This window comes from Armigeres subalbatus, chromosome 2, assembly GCF_024139115.2.
Source record: "Armigeres subalbatus isolate Guangzhou_Male chromosome 2, GZ_Asu_2, whole genome shotgun sequence".
NCBI classification, from domain to species: Eukaryota; Metazoa; Arthropoda; class Insecta; order Diptera; family Culicidae; genus Armigeres; species Armigeres subalbatus.
Window position 1 is genome coordinate 212,223,122 of NC_085140.1, and position 14,881 is coordinate 212,238,002.

The window sequence follows — 14,881 nt, forward strand, 5'->3', positions numbered from 1 at the left end:
TTTCGTTAACGTAAGCCTGCTTACTGTACGACAAGTTAGCTCTAAGGATAACTGAAAAAAGATAAAAATGTAAACACAAGGAGATGCCGTATTGGTATTGGCTAAAGTTTAACCATTTGTGAAACGAGACGGTAAGCGGGACGAAGTTCGTTTAGTCGATTAGTACATAGAAAACTAAATCTGTAAGTATGAATTCAGTCTATTTGTATACTAGATCTACTGGATGTACTGAACTAATGCTAAATCTGAATTACAGTTTTGAGTGTGTCGAATCACCTACTCCAAAAAGTGTTTTCGATATGTTGTCACGAACTCCTCCCCCCAATACTCAAAAAGATTTACCGTCAGACGTAATCTACCCATGTTGCGAGGAAGATGACCAATATGACGCGATGGTACAATGCGGTCGGTGTCTAATGTGGCATCACTTTTCATGTGTCGGGGTGGACCAAAGCATCGCGGAGCAGGTCTGGTATTGCCGTACGTGCCTAGGAGAGGACGTGTCAGCTCGCGAATCGATTGGACAGCCAGGTACCACACGTGTGCAACCTCCGCGGGCGGCTAAAAAGGGTAGTATTAGGGACAATCCCGGTAAGTCAAAGGACAAGATTAGTCAAAAGAATATTGTACAACCTCCTACAACGGATCCGAAAGTAGTAGCTAGTAATATTGTGAATCCAAAACGGCTCAATGAACCTCAGGAGATAGGGCAGGCAGGAACATCTAAGCAAGGTGTAGTAGTTGGCGTCACTGAACTACCAGAAATCAATCTATTGTGTTCACAAGTTATTCGGGGCGATAATTCCAAGAAAAGTAAGTCTAATAAGAGAAATAGCTCAAAACGGGATTTCGCGTTGAAACAAATTGAAGAAATGAAAGAGAGAAGCCGTTTAGAAGCATTTGAGGAGGAAAATGAATTGAGGATGTTGAAGTTGAAGAAGAGGCAGATCGAGCGACAGCGCCGCGAGTTAGAAGAGCTGCAGCGGCTGACACGGATGGCCGAAGAATCCGAATGCAACGAAGAGTTTGAAGACCAAGAAGAGTTAGAAGCCGGGTACATCGACAAGGTTCATGGCTGGATGAACTCATGTAATCCAGTCGAGCCGCGACACGCAAAGACCGCCTCAGTGAGCAATATGAGCGACCGTGCATCGAACATGCTACATGCAGTGAATGGATTCAGCAGACGCCAATCGCAACCAGTGAACTCTAGTATGATAGTTGGACCATCGAAACTACAGATCGCTTCACGTCAGGTGTTCCCAAAGAATCTTCCCACGTTCGCTGGTCATCCACAAGATTGGCCAATGTTTATCAGTGCCTACGAACAAGCCAATTTATCTTGTGGGTTTACTGACGCAGAGAACCTCGTGAGACTTCAGCAAGCATTGGAAGGAAAGGCTATGGAAATCGTTCGGAATTTAATGCTTCTGCCCGGAAACGTACCACTGATCATCGATAGACTACGACGTCGCTTCGGGAATCCGGAGATTCTTTCGACGATTATGGCTCAGAGAATTCAAAGGCTGGATGGACCTGACTCAGATAACTTAGAATCCTTAATTGACTTTGGAAATGCAATAGAGGGATTCACACAGCATCTCGAAGCATCTAAACTGCATGATCACCTAAAGAATCCAATACTCATGTAAAGTTTAGTACAAAAGCTGCCGCCATGTTACGCCATGCAATGGGTAGACTTTAAGCGGCGTTCACGAGTGGTCGATTTGAAAACATTCGGGAAGTTTATGGAGGACCTGGTAGATAAGGCTTTAGAAGTATCGTTTGAGAAAATGGAAGTGGTGTCGATTAGGAAGCGTGATAAACCGAAAGTCAAAGTGTTTAACCATCGAGTGGAAGACGATAGTGAAATATGTGAAAGTGCATCAGATAGAAGATTCAACGAGATACAGAGAGCACCCACACGGATCTCTTCAAGTAAAGACACTCTTTGCTCGATCTGCGAGAAACCGGGACATTTTGGACGAGATTGTCGGGAATTTCGAGATACAAGTGTTCAACGTCGATGGATGATGGTGAGACATATGAATTTATGTGCACTTTGCATTTATAACCATGGAAAATGGCCGTGTAGATCGAAAAACCGTTGCGAGATTGAGGGATGCAAGGGGTTCCATCATTCGTTGCTGCATCCGCCGGTTAATACAGAAGTTAACAATGTGGAAGCGCGATGCAACAGTCATTGTTCGGCGAACCAATCCGTTTTATTCCGGATTCTTCCCATTACTTTATACGGTAAAGATAAAAGTGTTGATGTCCTTGCGCTGGTAGATGAAGGATCGTCTACAACACTTATCGACAGTGAAATAGCAGAACTTCTTCAGCTGAATGGTCCGCGACAACCATTTGAAATGCGATGGACGAATGGAATAAGCAGAACGGAAACCCACTCTAGAAGTGTCGAAGTGAGGATTACGGGAAGAGATAACACGAGTTTTGATTTGTGCGTGGCAAGAACGGTGAAGAAGCTTGATCTCCCAGCCCAGAAATTGGACGTTAATCAACTCGCCGAAGATTTCCAACATCTCAGTGGCATCGGAATCCTTAGCTACGGTACTCCTACAGTACTCCCAAACTTTTGATAGGAATAGACAATATGCATCTCATCGCTCCACTGGCATCACGAGTTGGAAAAATGGGAGAGCCGATTGCTGTCAAATGTAAACTGGGTTGGACGGCATACGGGCCGCGACCGAACATAGTTGCAAACATCCATTTTCTTGGACATCACCGATGTATATGTGAAGAATGCAGCAAGGCAGACCAAGAGTTGAATCAGATCTTGAGGGAAAATTACCAACTTGAAGAAGTAGGAGTGTCCCCGATTCGCCTCGAATCAACAGAAGACCGTGTGGCAAGAAAGATCTTGGAGAGAACGGCGAAACGCATTGGGAATCGTTTCGAGATTGGTCTTTTGTGGAAGGACGGTGCACCCAAATTCCCGGAAAGTTACTCGATGGCCTACAAACGGTTGAAAAATCTAGAAGTTCGGCTAAACAGAAATACGGGTATGCGAGAGATACTACAGAAACAGATTGATGCTTATATATCAAAGGGTTATGCTCACATAATCACTCAACATGAGCTTAAGCATACACCGGCGGAGAAGTGTTGGTATCTGCCCTTGAACTATGTCGTCAACCCAAAAAAGCCTGATAAAGTAAGAATGGTATGGGATGCCGCGGCAAGAACCAACGGTGTCTCATTCAACGATAGTTTACTGAAGGGACCTGATTTAGTTGCATCGTTATCTGGAGTGATCAACGGTTTCCGAGAGCGGAAGGTGGCATTCGGAGGAGATATCCGGGAGATGTTTCACCAGATCCAGGTTAGGCTAGATGACCGGCAGGCCCAGCGTTTCCTTTTCCGATCGGATTCGAGTAGTGAACCAACCATTTATGTGATGGATGTAGTCATTTTCGGGGCTAGCTGTCCTCCTTGTCTGGCACAGTTCATAAAAACCTGAATGCCAGAGAACATATTCAGGCGTATCCAGCAGCAGCAGATGCCATAATAAGGAAGCATTATGTAGATGACTACTTCGATAGTACAGATACTGAAGACGAAGCTATAGTACGAGCAAAAACCGTAAGGAAGATACATGGAGAAGCCGGCTTTGAAATAAGAAACTGGATGAGTAACTCGGCGCTTGTACTAGAAGAGCTCGGTGAGGCGGAATCGAGGAAGGCTAAATCTCTTGATACGAATGATCGCGATACAGAAAGAGTTCTCGGAGTAATGTGGAGACCGGATATCGACTCGTTCGTGTTTTCTACCGAGGTCAGGGAAGACTTACGCCCATACATTGAAGAAGGAGCTTGGCCAACAAAACGGATCGCACTACGCTGTATAATGAGCATGTTCGACCCAAAGCAGTTTCTGGCACCACTGCTAATTCATGGTCGCATTTTAATGCAGGACTTGTGGAGGAGTGGCATTGCATGGGATGAAAAATTGGGTGCTGCACATTATGATCGATGGTTGAGATGGACGTCAATGTTTCAATTCATCAACAACATACGGATTCCTCGTTGCTACCTCGGAGAAATGAGTGCTGAGGCTTACAATACCGTGCAGCTTCATGTTTTTGCGGATGCTGGAGAAGATGCGTATGGATGCGTGGCATACTTTAGGTTCATGGAAGAAGATATCGTCCATTGCGCATTCATAGAAGCTAAGGCGAAGGTAGCCCCCTTACAGTACCTATCTATTCCTAGAAAAGAGTTGGAGGCGGCTGTATTAGGATCGAGATTGCTGAAGACAATACGTAAAACTCATTCGATCGAACTAAAAAAATGTTTTCTATGGACGGACTCGAATGCAGTTATATCTTGGGTGAAATCGGACGCTAGACGTTATAAACCTTTTGTGGCACACCGGATTGGTGAAATATTGACCAATACCAGTCCAGAAGATTGGCGGTGGGTTTCCACCAAAAGCAATGTGGCAGATGATGTTACTAAATGGGGCCCATCCACACAATTATCCTCAGACAGCCGATGGTTTCATGGTCCTGACTTCTTATATAGGGCTGAAACAGATTGGCCAGTCCAAAACCATAAATCGATAGAAGTGCAAGAAGAACTTCGGGCCAGTGTATTGTTGCATGAAATCGTTATGCCGGATGCTGTGTTACCCAGGGTGCAACATATTTCTAAATGGAAAGTGCTGGTACGAATGGTAGCTACTATGTATCGTTTTATGTCGAACTGTCGCCGTAGAATCAATAAATTTCCAATTGAAGCATTACCGACAGTTGTACAGCGGGCTGCAAAGATACCCGCAGAGATTGTACCGTTGTGTCAGAAGGAGTACCTGAAGGCAGAAAATTGCCTGTGGCGTGTGGCACAGGGCGAAGAATTTACCGATGAGGTGAAAACTTTGATCAAGAATCAAGAGTTAGCCAAGGAACTGCAAAGAGCAATCGAGAAGAACAGCGTTTTGTACCGGTTGTCACCATTTGTAGATGAATACGGAGTATTGCGGATGGAAGGTAGGACGGTTGCAGCGAACTATATGCCTTTCGACGTACGATTCCCGATTATCCTTCCGAAAGAGCATCTTATTGTCCGAAAATTGTTGGAATTCTATCATGAAGAGTGCGGTCATGGCAGTCGAGAAATGGTTGTCCACGAGGTGCTGCAGAGATTCTACATTCCAGGACTGAGAGCAATGATTGAAAAAATCGCTCGCAACTGTCAAATGTGCAAGATTTGGAAGGCAAAACCAATTGTCCCTAGAATGGCACCACTGCCTAGATACCGGATGGCCGTGAGTGAACGGGCCTTTTCCTATGTTGGTTTGGATTATTTTGGTCCACTGGAAGTATCCGTTGGGCGCAGACGAGAGAAACGCTGGGTAGCATTGTTTACCTGCATGACAGTACGTGCTATTCACTTAGAAGTGGTGTGTAACTTAACTACTGAGTCCTGCAAGATGGCGATTCGCAGATTTGTGAAGCGGCGGGGAAGTCCAATTGAGATTTTTTCCGACAATGGAACTAATTTCGTGGGAGCGAGCAGAGACTTGATGAAACAAATACACGCCATAAACTCCGAGTGTGCCGACACCTTCACAGGGGCTAGAACTAGATGGACATTTAATCCCCCTTTGGCACCTCATATGGGAGGCGTATGGGAGCGGATGGTTCGCTCGGTAAAAGAGGCCATGTCGGTCTTCACAATTGGCGAAAGGTTGACAGATGAGATACTACAGACAGCACTTGTCGAAGCAGAAAACCTAATAAATTCCCGTCCATTGACGTATGTATCCACTAACATACAAGAAGACAAGGAGGCATTGACACCTAACCACTTCATACGGAGCTGTCCTTTGGTTGATTGTATGCCACCGCAAAATCCATCATGTCAAGCAAATAGATTACGTTGCAGCTACAACCAGGCACAGTTTTTAGCGGATGAGTTATGGGCGCGTTGGCAGCGAGAGTATCTTCCTACGATGAATCGAAGGACAAAGTGGTTCGAAGAAGTGAAACCGATAGCAGTTGGGGATTTGGTGTACGTGGCGGATATGGAAAAACGAAGGATGTGGGAGCGAGGCATTGTTGAGGAAGTTTTTGTCGGAGAAGATGGAAGAATAAGATCAGCGATAGTACGGACCAGTACTGGAGTGAAAAAAAGGCCAGTGGCGAAACTAGCGATCCTAGAGATCGGCGACTGAAGATAGTAAGCTCAGCGGTGATTAGAATCAACGACAGGGCTTACGGGCTGGGGAGTTGTTACGCCGGGATAGAAAGGGTGCGTTTCGTTAACGTAAGCCTGCTTACTGTACGACAAGTTAGCTCTAAGGATAACTGAAAAAAAGATAAAAATGTAAACACAAGGCGATGCCGTATTGGTAGATGTTTGAGAATTTCAAGTTGAAGAGAAGAATCTGAATAATATAAAGTGAATTAGTATATCAGTTAAATATTTAGTCTGTAATCTGTTTGAAAGAACGTTGGAATTATATCGTCATACAATCGCTAGCTACAGTGGCTCGGATATCAGCTAAAGTTTAACCATTTGTGAAACGAGACGGTAAGCGGGACGAAGTTCGTTTAGTCGATTAGTACATAGAAAACTAAATCTGTAAGTATGAATTCAGTCTATTTGTATACTAGATCTACTGGATGTACTGAACTAATGCTAAATCTGAATTACAGTTTTGAGTGTGTCGAATCACCTACTCCAAAAAGTGTTTTCGATATGTTGTCACGAACTCCTCCCCCCAATAGGATGTGTGATGCTATGATTCATACGATCTGCCAGCTGACAGGCGTTTCGCATTCATGAGTTTTCCGATAACAGAATATCATCATCAAATGTGAATGTCACCATTAATGAGATGTCGTACATCTTTGAAATGGCAACAGCTAGCTACTTTAAAAATTGCATGAATTATTCTTAGCAGCATTTGCTTTGTTGGGGTATATTATCCCCCTTTTCCTATGTAAACTAAATCATGACAACTAAAAACAAACATTACTGATAAGTTTTGCACAAAAATAAACAATATGAATCATTTCGCAGAGGCTCGTTCATTACACTTTCGAATACATTGTTGCAATCAACTCTATCGCTCGCTATATTTGCATTTGAAAAGTGAGTTTTAATGAGGCCATGCTTTCTCTGCGTTTCAACTTTTCTATTAGAATTTTTTTATGCAAAACTACCACTAGCATTATATTTAGTCATTGCGATTAATTTATTGATTTGAACTATTTTCCCAAACTATGTTTATTTGGTGTACAAGTTTACTTTTCGTTCGTTTTCGCTATGAATTAAAATACGCTTCAATGCTTCTATATTACATAGTAAATTCCGATAACAATATTATAGTTTTGATCAATAATTTTGTCATATATTTTTTATCTTGACGCCAGCTAAATTTAAAATTTTCCTGAGAGGTATTGAAAAGTATTATAATAGTTTCACAGTATAACAAAATATAACTAATCGACCGCAAAAAAAACATTTTTAAACCTTCAAACAATTGTTAGGTAGATATGACGGTGTTACCATTCATATACTAATCATTTACATTAATTTATAACTCTATTCTATTCTATTGACAAACAGTTTAACCATTTCCTCCCTTGGTGTAAAACAATGTTTTGAATATATGTACCTCCGGAGAGAAAATGTTCTATAAACCGCCCGCATCGTTTCAAAACAATAACTTTCTCAGCAACGTGCTGCACTTTGTTCTCTCACCAAGAAAGAAACTGCGCAGGATCTGAATCACTCATTCATATTTTTAGAGCCAAACAAAAACATGCCAAATGCAGTGCATCAACTTTTATGAATTGTGTCTTTGTCACACTTTTTAATTACCTTTTTCCACCTCAGTCAACTCAAACGACTCCATGATACACCCGCAATTAAAGTTCTCAATATACAACAGTAAACACACTTCTCACTATTCGCTACAAAAGCCACACTTTAATCGATTCGTGCTGTTATACAATCATTTGTTCTAATGTCGTTCTGGTTCACGGCGCTCATCACGATACTAATCAAAATTCACACGAAAGCACGCAAAACAAATTCGCACAACTCAGCGACCCGTGACGTGACGCGTTCGTTCCAGAGCATTAGATACTTGTAACAATTATACATCCGTCCCGACTGCCGAGAAAATCTGTTCTGAACCCCAGTCGAGAGCCGGCAGGAAGCTCACCCAGCGTCGTCTATCGCTCGAGAACACCGAAATAAATAATATCGGGAATCGAATACACTCAACTTGTTTCCGCGCGCGCTCTGTACTATAGTTCTATACACAGCCATAATGAGAAGCGGTTAAACGAACTCAATAAAGTCTTTCTCTCTCATGTAAGTGAGAGTAATTAGTAGTAGACTAAAACGCCGGTACTGATATGTAAACTAAACGGCTTGTCATTAATGTTCTTAGCACTTTTGCAATTCATGTAAGTGAGACAAAATTCGCCATACGCAAGCGACACGCTGTCGCCTCATAATCAACTGATTCAATAAACTGAGCGAACAAAAAAACAACACGATTTCATCCGTAATAACCTTCTAGAGATAGTGAACAGAAGTGACTTCTTCAGCAAAATAACATGTAGCAAGAAGCTTTGATTAATTCACCTAATGGCGTTAAATCTAAGAAACCAACCTTTCCCGCTTATACTATGTTCGCACTAGGGCACTTGTTACATGTTATTCGGCTATGAGCTTTCTTTTGTCGATAATTTGAATAACATGTTATTCAGGCCGTAGTGCGAACATAGTATCAGTTGTACCGATATTGTTAGCAAGTAAAAATTGTAATAAAATTTCAATTATGATCAGCTGCCTCAAATAAAGCTTGTTTCATTCAAATCGTTTGAGATTGACTGCTTCGTCGAAGAGTCTGCAATCGGCTGGCACAGGCGGCGGTGTGTATGTTGGGTAGCCAGATCCGCTCATATTGCCTCTCCAGTCTGATGTATTTAGACTTCCTTCATCGTTCTTAACCCAAGTGGCTTGACTGGCATTGTGAAAATCGTAGAAAGAAGACAAGAAAGCTTAATTATAAGAAACCTTTTTGAACGATTTTGTTATCCGACTTCGGTTCGGACGATGACTGTCGGTGAGAGCAATGACCCATTCAGTCCTCAAAAGTAGGACTGATTGCTTTCCCTATAGCAGCAATTAGCGCTAGTGCATAAAAGCTTGCGATATTTTATTTAGTTATATTTAATAGTTATTGTTTTCAAATATGCTATTTACACAGACTTTCTCAGTATACAATGGCTTCATTTTTCTACTTGCCATCAGAAATCAAGATGAATGTAGTTTTTTATTCCAACCTAAGAATAACCTAAGGGTTATTACTCTTTGTCACCCTAACCCTTGCCGTAACTAGGATTGAAAAACGATATGTTGATGTAGTACTTAATCAGAGATCGCTACTGGACAATAAACAAACAAACAAACCTTAGAGAGAGATTTCCATACAGTTGGATGTTAGGGAAGATATTCGTTGGGTCAGCATTTGACTAAATCTGGAAAACATGGGAGATCTAATCCCAAAATAAATTGCCGTCGCAAGCATTACTGTCCCATACCGGTATGAAATCTATATCAACATGGTACAGTTATGTGGCGTCAGTAAACCATTTAATGTTTAGTGTCAACCCAATGTTACGGATGCCTAGATTGTGAATTTAGGGTGACCGTAACAATAATAAATTTGCACATCAATTTAACCCGTAAACATTCTATGAATAGACTAATTTTGAGATACTCGAGGATCATGCGGATTAGTTTTGCCGATTTCTGTTTTAGCCTTCCGTTACCAACCCTTTATTGAAAATGAAAATAAAAATCTTTTTGGCTGTAACTTTTTTATCTTTTAACATTTTATATCGCAACTTTCACCAAAAGAAGCGGAATTTATTCAAGGATTGGCCACCTGGTTCAGGGGTTATTCCGGATATAAAATGGGTTTTAGCTTTTAGCCATTTCCCAGAACGCATACATCGACAATAATTATTTTAAATATTTTGATTAGAAACGACGCATAAACTATACTAAATGTGATCAGGAATTTAATCGGTCGAAAATATGGCCTTAGAAAAACGTTAGAAGTTAAAAAAAAGTTATAGCCATAGGTTTTTAAGAAGAGCGCTCGGCAAGATCGTTGAGCTTACTCGGCATATCAGAGCGCCGTCGAGCGAGGAGTGCAACGTCATCAGCTAATTCAAAGTCGTTTAGGTGCTCCATGGTTATAGCAGCCCGCGGTTTGGTTCACAGTCAATCGCACCTATCAGAATCTCGTCTATTATGATGAGGAACAGTAACGGTGATAGAATACATCCTTGCCTCACACCAGCTACGACCCGAATAGGGTTGGGCAAGACCCCATTGTCTTGCACTCTACACGAGAAGGCCTCGTACTGTGCCTTGATGAGGCCGATGATTTTCTCAGGAACCCCTTTGCGTCTTAGGGCACCCCACATATTCTCGTGATTGAGACGGTCGAAAGCTTTTTCGTAGTCAATGAATACCAAATAAAGGGACTCTTGGATTTCGCTGACCTGTTCCAGAATGATACGGAGCGTGACAATATGGTTCACACAGGATCTTCCGACACGGAATCCGGCCAGCTGCCGCAGGAGATTCGCATCGATCTTCTCGAAGATAATATCCAATGTCTAAAATCGCTCTACTGCGCTTTAGTGAGGTCATTACTAAAATATTCATCAGTTGTCTGGGCTCCATTTTACCAAAACAGCATATTTCGAATCGAAAAATAAGTCCGTTTCGCTCTATATCGCCTTCCTTGGAATGACCCAAATAATTTACCCAACTTTGAAGCATGCTGCCAACTTATTGGATTTAACAGATTTATTAAGTGATCGTCGAGACGTATATTGGTTTCAGCAATCGAGAATTGATTGCCCCGCTTTGCTTTCTCAATTGAACCTTAATATACCGTCCACTTCGATCAACCCCTTTCATTTTTTGAAAGCAGCTCGTAAAAAATATGCACAAAATGAGCCTAGCATGTGTCGCATATTCAATCGTTGCTCTACCGCATTTGATTTTCATCTTGCCCTGTGTATTCTTCGGAAAAGGTTCACCACACTACACTACACATCCGACAGTATTGTGTAATGTTAAGTAATTAGGATGTAATTATGATATAAAAGAAAAGAAGGTTTTGCGCCCGTTTGAGGAATTCCAGATTCCAGAAATAATTCTACTTAAACAGGCTTTTCCCTACTTCAAATAAAGAAAGATATACTGCAAGGCGGCAATGTCCCAGTGGGGGATGTAATGCCAATGTAGAAGAAGAAGTTAATTATGAAAAGGCTATATGGCCAAGCACGTGCAATTAACCTATTTAAAAGTAATGGAAAATACCTCGCCCATATTAATTTTGGTACATTATTTCGAATAACCATATGACCATGGTGATTGAACCGCCCCTTCGACCAGAAAGCCCTCCCTGTTTTTGGAGATTTTTAAAAACATGCTATTTTCAAATATCGATATCTCAGCCCCCGATGAAGCTACAGAAAACTTTAATACCAGTTTTCCGCTTGAAATTTGATGAAGTTTTTAGAAAAAAATACTTTAAATGCTGAGCAGTGTTGCCAACTATAGTATTTTTCTCACAAAATAATAAAAAAGCATTTTTCTCAATATACGTATATTTTTTTCTTCGATTTCTCAACGGATTCGAGCTTAACAGACTTTTTCCAGTCAGAAACACTTATCGATTCAAAGCAAAATGCGCCGTTGCTGAGATATGGCAGATTTAGTAAATCTTATTTGCAGTTTACCGCAGTGTAACCAGCGGGTTTAGTAGCAAACACAAGCAAGCCATGAAATTCCAATGACTCCGTTGTTTCTAACACTAGCCGCATCCCAGCACACTACGACGATTTCACTTTCACAAGCAAGTGTAATAACCTCAAATTATGAAAGCATCGCAGTAAGTCTGATTTGAACAACAACGGAAAGCCACCAAAATATCAATAAAAGCAATAGACGAATCCAAGTAAAAATAAGAAGAAGACACACGACGGTGTTAACTTTGACAGATCCTACAGCACAGCATACGGAGATCATTTTAAAATACTTATAATAAATTCTAGACAAAAAGTAATTAAAATCTGATTGATGTATGATACGGAAAAAGTTCCGAACTGTATGATAGATACATTTTTGGAAAATATTAAAAAAATTGAGATAAGCTTCCAGATATGTAATTTAGAACTTTTTCCGTACCGTACATCAATCAGATTTTAATTACATTTTGTCTAGAATTTATTATAAGCATTTTAAAATGATCTCCCTATGCTGTGCTGTAGGATCTGTCAAAGTTAACACCGTCGTGTGTCTTCTTCTTATTTTTACTTGGATTCGTCTATCGCATTGCAGTCAAAGGCATGTGGTCAACCATCACGGACTGGAGTGACAGTTTTCCAAAAGATTTCCACTTGCCTAGCAGCTTGATAAGCTCCACAATTCCCATCATCAAGTAGGATTCTCATCAGAATCCGAGAGGAATTCCCATCATAATCCGAGAAGAATTCTCATCGGAATCTCTAAAGAATTCCTTCCATAATCATCGAAGTATTTCAACCGGAATCCCGAAGAATTCACACTGGATTCCTTTCGGTATCGTTGGGGGATACCATTGGTAATCTGTGGGCAGGGTTTGAATCCAGAGGAGAATGAGAAAATCTCTCACTTATCATGTCTGTATACACTCTCGATAGGTAGCATACCGTGAGAGACGTTTTTGGGTAGCTGTTACGATAACGAACTGATTCGGGGGGCTACAACCCATGATAAATTTATTATTTCTTAATAAGCCCCAATTGCGGGGGGCACCGGTTCTGATGATGCATTTCAACTTGTTTTACACAGCTGTGCGAAAAAAATATGGTCCCCAACATAAAATGAACGAGAAAAAAGCGTTTTATCAAACCCCATCGCCGCCCATCCGAATCAGTTTTTTTTTCCAAATTGTATACAAGTGCGATAGTTTTGTTATGATTCGAAGAGGTTTTTGTCTCTCATTTATCGTTGTTCATTATCTATTGAGAACGATTTCCGCAAACCCTGTCTGTGGGGGATACCCTTTATTATTCATGAAGGATTTTCTTCAGAGTCTATTGTTGATTTACTTCGAAATTCCTCCGGAGTCGTTCGAAGATTTGTTTCGGAATCGTTAAATTTGCTTAGGAATTCCTTGACGGTTTGTTTCAGAATACTTCGACGATTTCCTTAAAGATTTAATTCGGAGTCTCTCGACGTTTTGTCTCAGAGTTCCTCAATGATTTGCTTCAGAATCTCTCTGAAAATTTGCTTCGGAATTCCTCTATGAATTGCTTCGGAACCATTCGACGATTTGCTTAGAAAACTATCGATGGTTTGCTTCGGAATTCCTCAACGGGTTGCTTCAACATCCCTGGAGGATTCCCTTCAGAATCGCTAGAGAATTCTTTTCGGAATTCCTGGAGGCCTAATTCGGAGTCCCTCGACGATTTGCTTCGGGATCCCTTGACAGATTGCTTCGAAAGCCTTCGACGATTTGCTTCTGCATCCCTGGGACGTTGCCTTCGAAATCTCTGGAACCTTAACGTTGGAATTCCTTGAGGATCTCCGACGGAAGCTCTGGAATACTCCCGTTGGAAGTTCTGGAACACTCCTGTCAGAATTCCTGGAGTATTTCTGTCGAAATTCCTCTGGAACATTCCCGTCCGAATTCCTGGAATATTTCCCGTCGGAATTCGTATGCTTGGAGGATTCCCGCCGAAATCTCTGGAGATTGGAATCTCAGGTTGGCTTTGAGGATGAGTTTCGACCATTGTAAGGTCACCGCCCAACGGGTGACGAACGAAAACGACCAACAACAACTAATTGATTCCGCCCTCTCCATGAACCATTATCTGGTGTTATTTAAACTGCACGAAATCTGTCCTTGAACAACAATGTTCGGTACCGACGGTCGCCTCGGTACGACTTAGAGCGACTGAAGTAACCTAATGTCATCAATGCATATGCGCAGCGTTCTAGCGGACAATGCACTATCCGACAATACTAGCGCGATATTAGCGCAATGTAAACAGGAATTGTCCTCGCTAATAAGCGTTTACATTGTGCTAATATCGCGATAGTATTGTCGGATAGTGCATTGTCCGCCAGAACTAGCGAATATGTAAACGGACCATAACTCCGTGACTCCGCTTTCGATAAGCCTTGTTGTGTTTGACAAGAAAGGATAGACGTTTCTTGACTCTCGTACTTCTTCTCGAGTGCCATCCACTCCCACTTAACAATCAGCATGGCGTGATGACTGATGATGCCTTTCTTGTTCATTATTGTTCATTATTGTTAAAAAAATTGGAATAATTCTTCTAAAACTCATTCCAGAGGCAGTAAAAATTTGAACATGTTTAAAATCAGATCATCAGTGGATCTTGTATATATTTGTCTATGGAATGATCTGCTGTTCTAGGCATGCTTGAACCAAATTTAAAAAAAAGAAGACAAATTGGAAAATGGCATTTGAAATTTAGCTCTATTTTTTTTACGTCCAAACGGTAGGAAATTTGAGAATAGTACGTCGCAGGATCATTCAAAAAAGTCAATTCCATTGAAATTATTCTAATTTTTCACCCACAAATAGACTTTGCGATCATGATTATGGAAATAGATTGGTGGGACAGTTATGCCGAGAAATACACTGCCTATGATTGCCTATTTGTCCCATATGAATAGGAAATCCAGCAAAGATGGGACTGATACCCGATACTAGGCATCAGTACAGCACTTCTTTGTTGGTTTGTACACATATCAATCCCGCTCAGTGCATGGTTTTGTAAATGACTACTACG

General features: G+C 41.3%; 2 protein-coding genes across 2 annotated transcripts in view; one reads left to right on the forward strand and one right to left on the reverse strand.

Annotated features, from left to right (window-relative positions):
- The window catches only part of LOC134211594 (uncharacterized), a 44,535-nt gene extending 36,246 nt beyond the window's left edge, over positions 1–8,289 (reverse strand). The window contains exon 1 of the mRNA XM_062688606.1: positions 7,857–8,289. Coding sequence (XP_062544590.1) covers positions 7,857–7,890 — 34 coding nt within the window. The 5' untranslated portion in view covers positions 7,891–8,289. The remainder of the gene's footprint in view (positions 1–7,856) is intronic.
- The window catches only part of LOC134211593 (uncharacterized protein K02A2.6-like), a 31,802-nt gene continuing 23,273 nt past the window's right edge, over positions 6,353–14,881 (forward strand). Inside the window, exon 1 of the mRNA XM_062688603.1 lies at positions 6,353–6,560. The gene's annotated coding sequence lies outside the window, so the exon portion shown is untranslated. The remainder of the gene's footprint in view (positions 6,561–14,881) is intronic.